The following is a 17,568-nucleotide window of genomic DNA, read 5'->3' on the forward strand; positions in this document are numbered from 1 at the left end:
CTTCCTTCCTTCCTTCCTTCCTTCCTTCCTTCCTTCCTTCTTTCCTTCCTTCCTTCCTTCCTTCCTTCCTGCCTGCCTTCCTTCCTTCCTTCCTTCCTTCCTTCCTTCCTTCCTTCCTTCCTTCCTTCCTTCCTTCCTTCCTTTCTTTCTTGGGTCACACCTGGCAGCACTCAGGGGTTACTCCTGGCTCTACGCTCAGAAATCGCTCCTGGCAGGCTTGGGGGACCATATGGGATGCCAGGGATTCGAACCACCTTTCTTCTGCATGCAAGGCAAACTCCTTACCTCCAAGCTATCTCTCCGGCCCCAGGAGCGATTTCTGAGGTCATAGCTAGGAGTATCCCCTGAGCGTCATCAGGTGTGGCTCAAAAACCAAAAATAAATAAATAAATAAAAATAAAACAGATGTGCATGCATAAAATAATTAAAATACAAGAGTTGATATGATGAAAAATAAAATTGATTTCTGGCACAGTAAATAATGACAAGTAGAAAGGAAAGCGCCTGGCAATTCTGTTTATGACTCAAGAAGAAAAAAATAAAAAAATAAACACAATGGAATATTATGCAGCTGTCAGGAGAGATGAAGTCATGAAATTTTTCTATACATGGATGTACACGGAATCTATTATGCTGAGTGAAATAAGTCAGAGAGAGAGAGAAAAACGCAGAATGGTCTCACTCATCTATGGGTTTTAAGAAAAATGAAAGACACCCTTGTAATAATAATTTTCAGACACAAAAGAGAAAAGAGCTGGAAGTTCCAGCTCACCTCAGGAAGCTCACCACAAAAAGTGATGAGTTTAGTTAGGGAAATAACTACATTTTGAACTGTCCTAATAACGAGAATGTATGAGGAAAATGGAGAGCCTGTCTAGAGTACAGGCGGGGGACGGGTGGGGAGAAGGGAGACTTGGGACATTGGTGATGGGAATGTTGCACTGGTGATGGGTGGTGTTCTTTACATGACTGAAACCCAAACACAATCATGTATGTAATTAAGGTGTTTAAATAAATTTAAAAAAAAAGAGGACTTATATAATAATATTCTAAAAAAATAATTTTTAATAATATAAAATAGGAATATTATGGGGCCGGAGAGATAGCATGGAGGTAAGGCGTTTGCCTTTCATGCAGAAGGTCATTGGTTCAAATCCCGGCGTCCCATATGGTCCCCTGTGCCTGCCAGGAGCAATTTCTGAGCATGGAGCCAGGAGTAACCCCTGAGCACTGCTGGGTGTGACCCAAAAACCACCAAAAAAAAAAAAAAAAAAGGAATATTATATATAATGTATCAAAAGTATAAAATACCTACAAATTTCTAAAAATGTGTAAGATTTACTCAAGAATTGTACCTCATATCTCAAAAAAATTGTTTATAAAAAAAGAAAATAGTGCCTGGGGATAATAAAGAACCTAGGGAAATTGAAAAAAATTGTTTTGAACCACCACATCTGGTTCCTTCCCCCAGAAGTAGCTGGGTCTGGACCCGTGGGATTTGGCAACAGATTCCGGGATCTCCGAGGGTGGCCTCCGGGAACTGGCGCACCGAATGGAGACCAGCGGGCCGGGTCGCGGGTCTTCGGGCCACAGGCGCCGCCTCCATCGGGTGTTTGCACCAACCGGGCGGGCGCGCAAGAGCCACCCGCGTGCTCCTGTTCCCGCCGCTCAGCGCGCCCCGAACTTCTGGGCGGACCTGTCGGGTCCCCCGCAGCCACGGACGTGGTCAGCTGCCCTAGGCTCCGCTGGGACACTGCTTCCGTCCCTGAGTCCCGCCCTGGCCTGGCCTGGACTGCCAGGACGACGGCCACACCCGACTCCAGGAATGCCAAGTCTCCCGCCCAGGGATCCATGCAGGTACCTGCGGGCCGGGCCGGGCCGGGGAGAGGACGAGGTGGTGGGTTTGCGGGGCCAGAACTCTGGGGCCCGCGAAGGACGCGATCCGGAATAGCAAGACCCTCCAGCAAGAGGGGTCCCGGCGGCGCCCCGACTGCTCCCTTCGGTCCTCTATAGTATCCAGCGCCCAGGTGCTCCCTTGGCTTTGCCCCGCTCCCCTGTCCACCTCCGTCTCTCACCTGTCTTTCCATCCTCCTGGCACTCCCCTGACCAGATGGGGCCTCCACTATCATTATTCCTCTCCCTTGCCCTCCATTGAGCCCTCCTCTGCCCAGGGTCACCTATCTGTCCTCCTCTTTCTCTCTCCGGGGCCTATCCTGTCCTAGCCCTGTTCCTCCTCTCCACCGCTCCTTTTCTTTTCTTTTTGGTATCACACCCGGCAGCGCTCAGGGGTGCCGGCATTCAAACCACTGACCTTCTGCATGCAAGGCAAACGCCTTTACCTCCATGCTATCTCTCCGGCCCCCTCTCTCCCTCTTTTAACCCAGGGCGCTCCCCTGATCACCCCTGGCACTCACCTCTCCTCCTCGGATTCTTACAGATCCCTCCTGGATATGATCCTGGGGCCCAGTCACGCAGGGTGGCACTATTCTGACTCGCTGCCTGGCAAGTCGGGCCAGAGCCCAGGAGGGCACTAGCTTCCTAGGCGACCTTCTTCTTGCGCCCTCTTTGCCCCGTAGGAGCGCGGGAATGTTGTCCGTGCAGCTCTGCAGCTTGTTCATCGCTTTCCCACTGGCTATAGCATCAGGTAAGTGCCCGTGCCAGGAAGCCTGGAATCTGGGCTGCAGTTGTGGATGGGACTAGGAGCCTGGAGAAGGGAGTGGGAGGCTGAGATGGCAGGAGCACTTGAAACTCATACATGGGTGTTGAACACACCCGGCAGAAGAGCAGGCATGTGCTAAGGGTGAGGCTTCATGCACTTCATGTGAAGGGAGGATTGCACCTGGGGAGCACACCTGGCAGGCGGCATGGGGAGAGTCACACCTTGTTGGGAATGCGTTTATTGTGACAGACTCAGAGTAGCAAAATTCTTGTTCATATTCTGGCCTTTTTCTAGAATCTTGCAAGGACATTTCCGAGCCGCATGAAGAAGCATGGGAATTGGGTTTCTCTGCTGCTCTTAACTGTGGAATATCTGAGAAAGCAAACGTGACTTGGTATAAATATTCCAGCAATATTCCAATTTCCAAAAACGTAGGTTCTAGAGTTTACCAGGAACAGACATGGATTTTGTTTGTCCCTTTGAGATGGAGTGATTCCGGGATCTACCAATGTGTCATAAAGTAAGTTTCTCCTCTAAAATCTCTCTGAGAAACTCATGTATATAACATATACTAATATAAATGCTTTTATGGTTTTTATATTATGTATTATAATGTACAGCGTAATTATGTATACTATGTATACCTTTTATGGGAAATTTCTAACACAAATGTAGAGCTCCATGAGGATAATATCGTTTTATTAATACTGTAAGGTACTAAAGAGTTTTCTAACACTGCAGATTTAAAACAATCTATGTGGACACGGGAAATGTAGTTTTTCCTACTAAAATGGAGAATGAGGCAGACCAGCTAACAGTCTCACATCCATATTATTGCAGCTTTCTTTTATGGAAGACCAAATAGTTTAGTCAGGTCTCATTTCCAGACAGGAATAAGCAAGCCCCTTAGAATATCTTCTGGCAAGGAATCTATTAATGGCACATAATAGGTAACAGTAACTAAGCATCAAGCCTATTCAGGTCATATTTTAGTCCTGTGCTAGAAAGCACTGTAATGGCTAAGCTAGGCCTGCTCAAGTTAATTTTTTCATTAAGCTCAATTTCATTTTTCAGTTTTCCAAGTATTACATTTCTTAAACTCTGCTGTAGATCCAATTTTGCTTGGACCTCAACTTTATTTTTCTCTCATATTAACTTGTAGACAGCAACAAATGCTTTTGACTTCCTTAAGCCTGTCTTTTTTAACCTGTAAATAGAGGTATGTGTTAGAAGGGTTGAAGTATAAATTATCTAAGATCATGCTGTAAAGTAGATACTCCCAAAATATGGTTCAATTTTTGTCTTATGGATTGGTTAAGTGGCATATGCCAGCCTCATTGAGGATCTATTCTCATTCTGATTCATGTTCAGAATTCGTTAATAACTCATTCTGAGTCATGCAGGATTCCTCATTTTCCTATGCCCAATTGACTCCAGGTACACAGTCGCTTAGTGTGCATAGAATAAAGGTCATCAGGGACGGCGAGGTGGCATTAGAGGTAAGGTGTCTGCCTTGCAAGTGCTAGCCAAGGAAGGACCGCGGTTTGGTTCGATCCCCCGGCGTCCCATATGGTCCCTCAAAGCCAGGGGCAATTTCTGAGCACTTAGCTAGGAGTAACCTTTGAGCATCAAACAGGTGTGGCCCAAAAAAACAAAACAAAACAAAACAAAACAAAACAAAAAGAATAAAGGTCATCAAGCCATGGCCCTTTACTCACTCCACTGATGTAGATAGAAGATTTGCGATAGTCTGCTTGCTTGTTTTACTCTAGGTAATAAGTAAGTCAGAGTTGGAGATCATAGGTCACATGAATTAATCTGGACATCAAAGCAGAGTAGAATGTATTTAATTTTGGAAATTTTAAAGTAAAGGAAAATGATGCCACACAGAAATGATTTCTCATGGAATAATGTAAATAAAAATTCTCACAAATAGTTCAGATGCAGAGATTGTAAGGGTCATAGTCATAGTGCAAAGGTTAAGGCACATGTCTTAAGTGAAGCTAATTCTGGTTTGATCCCTGGAATTCCTTGGCCTCTTGAGTGCTTCTAGACTCAGTCTTGAAGACCAGTGAACACAACCAGGTGTATTCTGGAAGCCCTGTAATCCTCAGCACTATAAGGCTATATCCTTGGTTCCTTCTCATTGAACCACAGCCAGACTGACTGAGAATCACTAGGCCCCCCATACCCACTCAGATATTGTATTTATTTAGTAATATTTTGGGGAAGGTTACACTTCTTTTTTTTTTTTTTTTGGTTTTTGGGCCACACCCGGTAACGCTCAGGGGTTACTCCTGGCTATGCGCTCAGAAGTCGCTCCTGGCTTGGGGGACCATATGGGACGCCGGGGGATCGAACCGCGGTCCGTCTCCTAGGCTAGCGCAGGTAAGGCAGGCACCTTACCTCCAGCGCCACCGCCCGGCCCCAGGTTACACTTCTTGGTGCTCAAGAGACCATATACAGCACTAGGAATTTGAGTCCAAGTTGGCTTCATGTCTTCTCAGAAGACATCTCATGTCACTCAGAGAGACCAATGGTGTTCAGTATTATGTTCATTCTCATCACTTGACTAAGACGTGATCCAATGTTTCATTGGAGTAAATATTGTTTTTCTCTTGTAAATAGTGATTGGTGAAATATATATTGTCTTGAGTTTGCAAATTACCTTGAAAATTAAATATATTTGAAGATTAATGCAATCATTCGATTTGATTATTTATAAAGTTTTATTTAATCTGTACTTTCTTATAGTGATACAACCATCTGTCATGTAAAGCTAACTGTTTTGAGTCCAAATGAGTGCAATACTTTTGGAAGCAGTCAAGTAAATTTATCAAATGAATATTGGCAAACATTACAACTTGGAAATGATGGTAGACTTATATGTTATGTAGATTTCCCAAGCAGCTGGATTGTGAATTCAACCACTTGGTATAAGGTAAAAAATTTTTGCTTATTTAAAACTTACCTTTTCCCTTAAGTTTTATATATATCTTTGGTTTTTGGCTTTGGGCCACATCCGTTGATGCTCAGGGGTTACTCCTGGCTATGAGCTCAGAATTTGCTCCTGGCTTGGGGGACCATATGAGACACCAGGGGATCAAACCGCAGTCCATCCTAAGTCAGCGTGTGCAAGGCAAATGTCCTACTGTTTGCGCCACTGCTCTTGCCCCTAAGTTATATATCTTAAGGCAGAATTTTAAGATGATTTGTTTATATTACTGAGGTTTGTTAGCTGTTGAAAATAACTTTTAAATATATGGCTATTAGTTTTGTAATATTTTATTGTTTTAATCACCTTCCGCAATTATCCTTATTTTCAAGTTCAACAAAGCTTGAAAAGTCTCCTTCCTACTCCTGATCCATATTACCCCAAGCCCATTACCTTGTCTCAAAACTGTAGCCATTGTTATTAGTTTCTTGCATTCATTGTCTCATGCTATCTCATCCTGTTTAAGCAAATATAGCCATATCACTCTCACTTTTCTTTTTCATATTTAAACAGAGCATCCTGTCCTCACTTTTTCGAATCTATATTCTCACCTTTACATGTCCTATTTCTCGCCTGTGCTAGAAAATAGGAAACATTTTCCTTGGTGTGAGCAGAGATGTAGGTTATATGATTGAAATTAGTTTAGCATTACTCTACCCACATAGTCATATAGTTATTAATTTTTTTCGTAGGAAGTGTTTCTTACATTGATTGTTTCTTTGATGGTTATAGGATTATATAGCTTTCTTATTTCTTCTTGAATGAATTTTGATAAGATCTGATTTTCTGGGATTTTTAACATTTCATTCAATGTTTCAAATAATATAACATAAAAGGATCATCACTTCTCTAATCATGTCTGTTTTTCTTTTTTTTATGTCTGTTTTTCTAGTGGAGGGAGCTCATAGCAATTCCTATATAATGTACTTAATAAACTTTTTCATTTCTTTCTTATTTTGTTAGACATATAAAAGATGTGTCAGTTTTATTACTCCTGTTAGATAATTAATTTTGAATTATTGGCCCCCTGTTATGTTTCACTATCATTTTTTCTATATTTCTTTATCACAAGGAATTATAGCAATGAATGTCTTTACTTCTGTCTTAAACATGTTTTAACCTAAAATTGCTCTACTATAGGGTGTGCATATTTGTGAAGCATCAGCTTTACTAATGTGCAATAACTGCTAAAGTGCTCTACAAAAATTATAATACATTTATAATCTCTTCGTTAGTACCAATGTTTAAGATTTTAAGTTTTTAAATTTTTTTCTTTTGCTTCTAATATAACTGTGAGGCTAGTAATTCATTTTCTTATGTTTATTGACCATTTTTGAGTCCTCCTCTAAATTGTGTACCCAAATACATATCTTATCATTTCTCTTTTTAATCATAATTTTGTTATCAATCTACATCAGATTTCGTATACATATGTATATTGATGTTTGAAATACACTAACATTTTTGTTGAAGTATTTTGTGTGTGTATATATATATATATATATATATATATATATAGAGAGAGAGAGAGAGAGAGAGAGAGAGAGAGAGAGAGAGAACATATACAGACCACAGTGGGAGTCTGATGACTTATAAAAAAGCAAATTCTTCTTAATTGTTTCTTCCACTAAGTTTGAGAATTGAAACAAACTCATGCCTCAGAATTTCACTTCTTTTATATTCCTAACATCATCTCTAAAGACAACCACTTTGACTTACATTATTATAGATTCATTTTGTTAGCTGGTGAACCTAATGGAAATTTAATCATATTATAGGCAGTATTTTGGGTCTGACTTTTTTGTTTCAGTAGTAAGTGTATGAGAATCATCCCTGCTATCTTCAAATTGTTATTTTCTTTCTTTCTTTTTCTTTCTTTCTTTCTTTCTTTCTTTCTTTCTTTCTTTCTTTCTTTCTTTCTTTCTTTCTTTCTTTCTTTCTTTCTTTCTTTCTTTCTTTCTTTCTTTCTTTCTTTCTTTCTTTCTTTCTTTCTTTCTTTCTTTCTTTCTTTCTTTCTTTCTTTCTTTCTTTCTTTCTTTCTTTCTTTCTTCCTTCCTTTCTTCCTTCCTTCCTTCCTTCCTTCCTTCCTTCCTTCCTTCCTTCCTTCCTTCCTTCCTTCCTTCCTTCCTTCCTTCTTTCTTTCTTTCCTTCTTTCTTTCCTTCTTTCTTTCCTTCTTTCTTTCCTTCTTTCTTTCCTTCTTTCTTTCTTTCTTTCTTTCTTTCTTTCTTTCTTTCTTTCTTTCTTTCTTTCTTTCTTTCTTTCTTTCTTTCTTTCTTTCTTTCTTTCTTTCTTTCTTTCTTTCTTTCTTTCTTTCTTTCCTTCTTTCCTTCTTTCTTTCTTTCTTTCTTTCTTTCTTTCTTTCTTTCTTTCTTTCTTTCTTTCTTTCTTTCTTTCTTTCTTTCTTTCTTTCTTTCTTTCTTTCTTTCTTTCTTTCTTTCTTTCTTTCTTTCTTTCTTTCTTTCTTTCTTTCTTTCTTTCTTTCTTTCTTTCTTTCTTTCTTTCTTTCTTTCTTTCTTTCTTTCTTTCTTTCTTTCTTTCTTTCTTTCTTTCTTTCTTTCTTTCTTTCTTTCTTTCTTTCTTTTGGTTTTTGGGCCACACCCAGCGGTGCTCAGGGGTTACTCCTGGCTGTCTGCTCAGAAAAAGCTCCTGGCAGGCACAGGGGGACCACATGGGACACTGGGATTCGAACCAACCACCTTTGGTCCTGCTTGCAAGGCAAACGCCGCTGTGCTATCTCTCCGGGCCCTATTTCTTTATCTTTGATGTCAAATATTTTTAATTATTATTACCATATGATATGAATCTTCCTATACATGCTTTTGGTTCACAGATGCATGCATTTCAGGAGAACATTTATAGAAAGAGTAAAATGGTTAGATCTCATAGAACATATCAAAGTTGGTAAAAAATGGCATTTCATTTGCAAAAGTGGTTGCACCAATTTACATTCTATGTGATATCACTTAGAATCACACAGGCTAGTTACTTGTAAAAATCTAGTTTTTCATTAATAAAAAATCCATTATGACGTACTTTACAAAGTTATCTCTTGAGGCTTGACAGCTACCAACTGCTCACAAAAGGATAATACCCAGTACTTGGGACGTGTTCAATAAACATGAACTGAGTAGCTGAATGTTGAATCAGGTTTTTTTTACTTTCCTTTTTTATCTTTTATCAACTTATTTTTACTTTTATTATTAACTATTGAACATGTAAGAAAATCTACTATTACAAGTATTCATTTAATACCTGCTGGGTATCAGGAAATTTAATAAATGTTTCACAGGCTAGCTCATTAGAATCTTCTTATTATTGGCTATGATACACTTTAGTTATTAGCAATAATCCTGTTCTCTTACAAAGAAATTGATTGCCAGGACACACTCTGCTCCATCTCAACTGGCCTTGATTTTGGTTTTCTAAATTTTTTCAAGTCCAACTTCAGACCTTTCAGGACATGGGGTTATACATTTCTTTACGTGGTTTTTTTTCACTTGGGTATTCAGTTTTCTATCTTGTAGTAATCTTGCTATGATCATTTCTTGACATTAACATTAGGGCTTTTTGATATCTTGACAATAGGACTCTTTTAGAGACTTTTCTCATATTTATATAGACTTGTTGTGGTAATAGAAGGAAATATTTTGATATTTGTAGAGAGATGTTTCTTTAAAACTTATTCTTAGAGGTCAGCTAGATAATACAGGGAGGAAAGCACTTGCCTTGCATGTGGGGGTATGTTGAGCACTACCCTGGTTCAAAGCACTATGTCTAATTCTCAGGTTTAAATCCCCAGCATCACATGTAGTTCTCTGAACTGTGCCAATAGTCACTTCTGAGCACAGAGCCAGGAACAACCCTTGAAAATCACCGGGTGTGGACATAAAAAGATGGCTACAATTAATCTTGAGGGTGGAGAAGGAGAGATGGTAAATGGAGAAAGCAGTGTGTACACAGGTATTCCACATGAAAGAAGAGGATGTTTGAGATTAGCTTTTGGAGAACATATAAGCATCTGGTAAGAGGAGACTGCAAAGTAGAAAGTTTGCATCCTAACCTACACACATTCTTTCCCCCCCTACTTTGGGACTTTTAATAATAATAATGATGGGCTTTGTTTTCAGAGTCCTCAGTGTAAGCACATTTGTGAATAGATTTGAAGTGTTAAGAATTATTTCATCCTTATCATTTAAGTTATTTTAGAAATTCAGTTAAATGTGAGTTATTTAAAAGTGTATATGAAGTTAAAATAACAGACTGAGAAGGAGTGTGGGGAGTAAAAGGAAAGGAAAGGGGACTTGTTTCTGACAGTCCCCATTTACTCTGTTAATTGGAGGGTGATTTGATGTGGAAATTAGGAAAGATAATCATGAGAAAATCAGTGAGAGAGAGTTGAAGGAGATGCAAATAATTCATGGTGATGTCGTGAGAAATATATGTGTCGTGATCTTCTATCATGCTAATTTGTGATAGAAATGCTGGAAAAGTATGACCAGAACTACACAATGTGCAGATCTTGCAGAGTGAAGATGTTGGCAAGATGAGATATCAAAAAAGAAATAATTAAAATGATGGATGCACAGGCCCAGGTTTCTTAGGGAAAAGAAGATGAAACCTGTAGGAAACTAGTAATTAAGATAAAATAGAGGGGCCAAAAGAACAGATTCAAATTAAGATAGAATATAGCTTGGGGCCAGAGAGATAGCATAGAGGTAAGGCATTTGCTTGCATGCAGAAGGACAGTGGTTTGAATCCTGGCAATCTATATGGTCCCCTGAGCCTGCCAGGAGCGATTTTTGAGCGTAGAGCCAGGAGTAACCCCTGAGCACTGCCAGGTGTGACCCCCTTCCCCCACAAAAAAAAAAAACAAAAAACCGAAATGAAACAAAAGATAGAATATAGCAGAAAGCTTAGTGAAGGAATATTATATATGAAGATAGTGTATAGATACTTGTGATTGAATTCATGAAAATTTCTTTATATGTTAGAGATTACAGAGGTAAGATATAAAGAAGTCAGGTAGTTATAATATAAACTACCTGGCATGTAGTTCAAAGAACTGAAGTATATGCCTGGCATAGTGATGCCCCTAGTTTGATCCCTGGTAATGCATGCTTCCTTTTCTAACACTTTAGGTTTAGCCCTAAGCACCTCTGGACTCAGTATTCCAGAGCAGGAATAAATATCAAACCAAGTTATCCACATAGTTTGGCCAAGTAACACTGAGAATGGTCCCCCAGACTTCTAACACTGCTTAGGACACCCTCCAAAAAAACTTATTTAAAAGAAACCCTGCATTTTTTTTCAGAGATGCCCAGCACTCAGTGTTGAATGGAATTCAGTGTCTCCAGCTGGTTTCACTGAACTTTAAGGGAGAATGAACAAACAAAATGGTCTTTTGGCCTATTTCCTGGAAAGAGACATTAAGCAACAATAGTCCAAACTATGCAGGCCCCAAGCACCTTGAGAACTAAGAAAGCTTGCCTGTCCTCTGATTGGTTGTATTCTACTAGTGGTTGCTGGACTTCATGCTCTGTATTTGTATAAGAAGTGACTCCTGGTCACTGACCTGTAGTTGATGTATTTTAAAACCAGGATTTCCTCTATGTTAATAATGTTCAAGGTAGTAGCTATTATGCAAAAAGCTCAAGATTTTGCAAGTATCATATATTCTTAGGTGCTCAGGGCCTGTTTTAAATATAAAACACATGAAATTGTTGATTTCTATTATTATTACACTCTAATTTAAAGATTTCTAGTTATTCCTCAGAGTACTGCATGTGAGGTGATCCTATATACAGCAAAGGTATAGCCTTTAAGCTAGCAAAGCTGTATCTTAATCTGATTAAATATTTGAACATATCTGGAAAGAACGATTTGATCAGAAAAACTGGTCAACAGTGAAAGCCAGAAAAGAGAAGTCTAGTGATTGTGTCTGTTCAAGAGCTACTCAGGAAAGGGTTTATCACTATTCTTGCTCTCAACTCTGCAGAAGATAGCATCATATTATAAATCTCATGCCTTCACCCACTAGACTCATTCATAATTTCCATACTACGTGGTAAGCAATTGTCTGAGAATAGATTTTACTATAAGGTATTTACAGAGAAACAAAGTAAAAATTCTATAAAATTATAGCTGACCTTATATATAACAAAACATGCTTGCTCAAGTATTATTACATTTTACTCCCATTCTCATACTTCCACATACATTCACATACTTCCAGGAAGTATGTGAATGTAACAGAAAGGCAAAAGCTGAGGTAAACAGGGAAAGAATCCTAATGTTGGCCAAGCAAGGGCTAATCTTCTGAGGGGTTTTCCTATCCCTCTTACCTAGGAAAGGATTTGGAAGCTTTTTGAGATATATTGGTCACTGCATGGCCATTGTTCCTGAGTGCTGGTGGAGGACAAAGGACAAGTTTAATTATTTAAATGGACGCAGAGTCACACAACCAGGAAGTTACTCTGTAGCAGTGCTTCCTGCAGACAAGAGGAAATTTGGATAAGAATCAGAAGCAGGTACTTGTGACTGATTAAATGCAGTTTGCACAAGAATGAGATTGTGTCAGAACAGATGAGCTATAGACTCAAAACTGCATATTGAGAATGGTGATTAGTTTTGGTTTGCTCTGAGGCAATTTTATTTTTGAAATTGAAGTAAGGAATATGTGCCGTTAAGCACCCTGGAAGTTGACCATGCCTTTGCTTTACTGTTGGGGGACAGTTATTTTGGACCTTTGCTAAGTCCAGTCCAGTGCCCCACCCCAAGAGCTGGGATAACGAGATTTATAGAATAGAGGAAGTGATTTTTACTCATCTGGGCTTGCTACAATTTGGGAGTCATTGGGTGAGGTGGGAGTCACTGGGAGAAATGAATCCCTGCTTGTAGAGGACACCCCAACCTATTAGTTGGACACCTCAACCTATCCCCATTTTCTTACTCCAGTCCTCTGGTACAAACCCCTTTATAGTTTAGCCCCAGTCTCTTCCTTTTATTCTCTCTCCGCTTCTATAAACTTGATGTTCCCAGAATTCATTTTCGCTTGTAAAATACCATTTGTCATATATCACAGAGATTTTTATAGTTAAAGATAGACGTATGTGTGCAAAAAGGCATAGAGTCTTTGGTTAGACTAGAAATTGTCTAAAGTCTAAGGACCACACAGATTTCTCATACTTCTCACAGTTCACACGAAAGTACTAACTAGGGAAATAGCAAGTACCCAACATTCCTCTCTGAATTAAAGTATCTTTTATCTACTTTTATTTACTGTTTTTGTGTTTAGGAATGTAGAGAGATTAGAGGAGAGCGTTTTTCTCCTTTGAATAATATTCTTGTGGTGAATAATGCCTCAAGAGAGGACAGAGGGATCTATTTCTGTATAACCACGCTGATCCACGCAAAGAAGTCCTACAAAGTTCAAACAAGCATTTCTGTGAATGTCTGTAAGTTTTCTCATCCCACATCGCTGCTGGCCTGGGACACATAATTTTTCTATCTTTATTTTTCTTAAAGTTTAACAGGCTTTCAAATTTGTCATTATCAAGCTGTGGCAAAGGCATGCAGAGTTTAGTTGTCTGAATTTAAAAAAAAATTGAGAAAAACTCTTATTAGTGAAACTCCAGTGAAATCATGGACATAAAGTGAGTGCAAGGGTATCTTGAAAAGAGCAATTACTCAATTTTTGGTGGATGTGTCTGTACTTTCATCCACTGTCACTGTGTGACCACTTCATTGGACTGTTTCAGCTTTGACTTCCACAGACCTCATCAGCTGTGGCTCCCAAGGACTCTGAACTTGCATATAGCATAACCTAAAGCTGTGGAGTTTCATTGCTTGAAGTAGAGAGGCTGTATTTCATGAACATATTACCTGGAAATTTGAAAGCAAAATCTTAGGGATAGAATAAATCTCAAAATAATTATTTCAGGCCAGAGGTTAGAGCAGTTGGTCCTATGAGTGAAGCAGAAGACTCATGATCCAATCCCAAAGGACTGGGGAGAAGCAGGTCTGGGAGCAAATGCCAACACAGAACATAATCCACACAGGTCAAAAGGAATAACACAGGAAAATTTAAATTAAAGAAAATTTCCACCACAAGCCTTCTGCTCCTAGCAAGATATACTAGCAGCAGGTGACCAGCTGTGGAAACTGAAGGCAGCTTTCTTTCTGAGCCAGGAGGTCTTTATTGGAAAGTGAAAGATCACCTCTGAGGATGGAAAATAAGTAGGTTAAGGCAGTGTGTTTCAACCTTTTCTGTGCAAAGGCACACTTTTTTCGTAAAAAAAAAAAAAAATCACAAGGCACACCACCATTAGAAAATGTTAAAAAATTTAATTCTGTACCTGTATTGACTATATATAAAGTAATTCTCTTGAATAAGAATCAAATAAACATGAAGAAATTATTTTATAATTACTTTATTATGAAATAATCTAATGATTGGTCTATTTGTGAGCCAAAGCCACATGTTACGGATGAAAGTGGAATTTTTCCCACGGCACACCAGTCAATACCTCACGGCACACTAGTGTGCTGCAGCATGGTGGTTGAAAAACACTGGGTTAAGGTACCAATCCAGATATACTTCTAGCAAAAAATTATCCTGAATAAAATGAAAACCAGTTACCTCAGCATGTGAGCAGCTCCATTAGATTGAACAAACAACCAAGAGTCAACCCAGAGCTCAGTTTGCACAAACAATTATCGCCCACTAAAAATTGAGTTTATAGGGCTGGAGACATGGTACAGAGAGTACATTACAGGGTGTAACTCAAAACTAAAAACAAAATTCAGTTAATAATATTAATTTTAAACTCCTAAGTTTACTGAATTACCAAAATGTAATTGACAGAAATGAGGCCAGAATTCACAACTTCAAGTTTTTTCTTTCTTAATAAATCTTGTAAGGAGTTCCTGTTATAATGCTTTTTTATTTATTTCTTTGCTTGTTTCTGTTTTTTTTTTTTTTCTGGTCACAGAGTATTGTACCTTTAAAAAATCATTTACCGGGCTAGAGAGATAGCATGAAGGTAAGGCGTTTGCCTTGCATGCAGAAGGATGGTGGTTCAAATCCTGGCATCCCATATGGTCCCCTGAGCCTGCCAGGAGCGATTTCTGAGCATAAAGCCAGGAGTAACCCCTGAGCACTGCCAGGTGTAACCCCCCCCAAAAAAACAAACAAAAAACAAAACAAAAAAACAAAACCAAAAAAATCATTTACCCATCCAGATAGAAAGAACTGAAGGCCAAATATTCTGTTGACTGGATCTTTGCCATGAATTCGTATTATATTTTATGATTTGGACCAGTTGGGGGAAGACTTGTTTCACTTTGTTTTGGCTCAGAGATCAGGAAGCCTAGAGTCTCTCGAAGTGGTTCTCAGCCAACCAGTTTGGCTATTCAAAGTGAGGGACTGAACAGATTCTACTACTTAGGCACTACCAGGAGACTGAGATATGAAACAATCTTGGTTTGACTTGTTGATTAATAAGTTGAAGAAAATGATTGAGAAGGTACTGCCTAAAATCCTTCCCAAATTTTGTTGTGTTTAACCTAGGAAATGAGTTAATAGGTGATGATGACTTTTATTTGATGTACCCTGAATTCTTGCATGATGTGCAAAAACTATTATCTCCACAATAAGCATACATATTTGTATTTTTACTTGTTTCTTTTTTTAACTTTTTGATAGTCTACTTCAGACACATAGAAGGAATTTGAGATTTTTGTTAAATTTAATTAGAGAAGAAAGGCAAAGGCAGGTAAAGATGAAGACAGTATTGACTTTCTTTATGAGTGTCCCTTAAAAGCATGTGATAAAAATACGAGAAAGAATGAAATGGTTGAATAATCAGAATAATCAAAGACCAAAAACTAAGAAGACAAAAGAAAAGGAAATTTAAAGGAGAAAGAGTAAAATTGAAAGTTAAATATGAGTTACAAGATGGACAATTTGTTTTTATTTACTAACCATAAAATAAATTTGAATATGAAAATGATGAGATTTTATTACATAATCTCATCACTTTACTTTTAAATTGAATACTCAAATGCAAAATTGGCTTCCTTGCTTATGAAGTAACCTTATTCTCCAGCAATTTAATTGTTTCTGGTTCAAAACTATGTTTCTGTGTTACATTGTACTGAGTTATTTTTTTCTTGATCAATGTTCATTAATGGTCTATTCTGTATTTTTTATATTATTAAAGTATCAAAGTAGGTGGGAACATATTATATGTGGTTCTAATACAATTTTATGTTGTTTCTTCCTTAGCAGAAGAACCTATAGATGAAAGAATATTTCCAAAAATAATTTATCCAAAAAATAATTCAATTGAAGTACAACCTGGTGAGTAAATAAATTTACTAGGCACAGAATCGGCATGGTAGCATATCCTGAGACTACTCTAAATTTCAAGGTTGAAGTCATGTTCCATAAGCATTTAATTTCCAGCATTGAATAAATCTGAGGACATCAGTAAAGGCAAAACAATTAAAAATGAGAGAAATTGATGCCTGGGGACATTATAGTAACAGTTCTGGGAGTGGACCCATGATGGCTACATAAGCTGTGGATAATATAAAGGCTATAGAAGGATAAAAATCACTGCTGAAAGAGCTGATACATAAAACAAACATGCCACTAATATTAATCATGGAGTCATTTCTTACATATTAAAAGAAAAGAAAATTAGATGCATTTTAAAGAAGGCATATTAAAAGAATCCAGCAAGGAATACATTTTAAATAGAAAGGAATAGCTCCATGTTGCTTCAGTTTGTGATCTCAGTGGAGAAAAACGGAATTTGAAGTACTTTTTTCTGGGTTTAATTACTAGTAAAAAACAAAAACGAAACCAAAAACAAATGGTAAGCAGGGGCTGCAGTTGGTAGAGTGCTTACTTGGCACATAGCCAACCTGAATTCTATCCCTAGGACCCAATATGGTGCCCCAAGCCTGCTAAAAGTAAGCTCTGAACACAGAACCAGGAGCAAACCCAGTACCCCTGGGTGTGGCCCCAAACTAAACAAAATTGTGAGCAACTTCTGAATAAAAAATAAGATAAAAAGTTAAATCCCCATAAAAGAAATATTAAAATTGTGTATTCTGTATTAGAATAGTTAATACAGAATATGAGTTTCCTATATTAGAATTCTACATACTCTTCTTAAAAGACAAATATCTAAAAATATATAACCCAGAAGATAAAAGCTTTGTGTAAGCAAACATATCTTGCATATTAGTATAAACATACCAGATAGGCAATGTTGAACTTCCCATGTGTTATCTTTATTTATTTACTTTTTTATTTAAATAGGGACCATTCCCAGAACCATGGACTGTCCTGGACCAGCAATGCTCAAATTTACTGTGCTCCAGACGCAGCAGGGTTACCACTGGCAAGGCAGTAGGTCTAGGGATAAAATTCAGGGCTTGCATGCTGGGTGGTTCTCTACCATTTCAGCTATCTCCTCTGCCCTTGACAGGATTTCTTTTAATGCCCCCCAGAAAACACATTCAAGAATAAATTTGATTTGTTTGCATTTGTAGAAGTCTTTCAAGTAGAAATGAGTGTCAGATAGTTTACAGCCTGAGAAGGCAGCGCTGTGTGTGCCCAGCCCTGCAGACACCAACAGGGCCTTTATTGGGCAATACTTGTGCCCACATAGTGCCAGGAATCAAGCTCCAGGCCCTTTTAAGTTGTCTAGTCCTGTGGACCCATGGTTTGAAGAGGAGTTCTATTCAACTTTCAAGGAATCAGTCTTGGTGGTGCTTGGGGTTCATATGTGATACTGGGGATCAATCCCAGGTTGACTTCATGCAAGGCAAGCACCCTAACTGCTGTACTGTCACTCTCTCTGCAAAATAGCAATATTAAGCCTGGCCATAAATGAAGGTTTG

At 38.4% G+C, this 17,568-nt stretch overlaps 1 protein-coding gene across 1 annotated transcript in view; it reads left to right on the plus strand.

Moving 5' to 3' along the window:
- The first annotated feature begins 1,762 nt into the window (after positions 1 to 1,762).
- The window catches only part of IL1RL2 (interleukin 1 receptor like 2), a 33,807-nt gene continuing 18,001 nt past the window's right edge, over positions 1,763 to 17,568 (plus strand). Inside the window, exons 1-6 of the mRNA XM_049784626.1 lie at positions 1,763 to 1,857; positions 2,577 to 2,644; positions 2,954 to 3,179; positions 5,414 to 5,600; positions 12,950 to 13,109; positions 15,941 to 16,015. Of these exons, the coding sequence (XP_049640583.1) occupies positions 1,826 to 1,857; positions 2,577 to 2,644; positions 2,954 to 3,179; positions 5,414 to 5,600; positions 12,950 to 13,109; positions 15,941 to 16,015 (748 nt within the window). The 5' untranslated portion in view covers positions 1,763 to 1,825. The remainder of the gene's footprint in view (positions 1,858 to 2,576; positions 2,645 to 2,953; positions 3,180 to 5,413; positions 5,601 to 12,949; positions 13,110 to 15,940; positions 16,016 to 17,568) is intronic.

This window comes from Suncus etruscus, chromosome 12 (assembly GCF_024139225.1).
Source record: "Suncus etruscus isolate mSunEtr1 chromosome 12, mSunEtr1.pri.cur, whole genome shotgun sequence".
NCBI lineage: Eukaryota > Metazoa > Chordata > Mammalia > Eulipotyphla > Soricidae > Suncus > Suncus etruscus.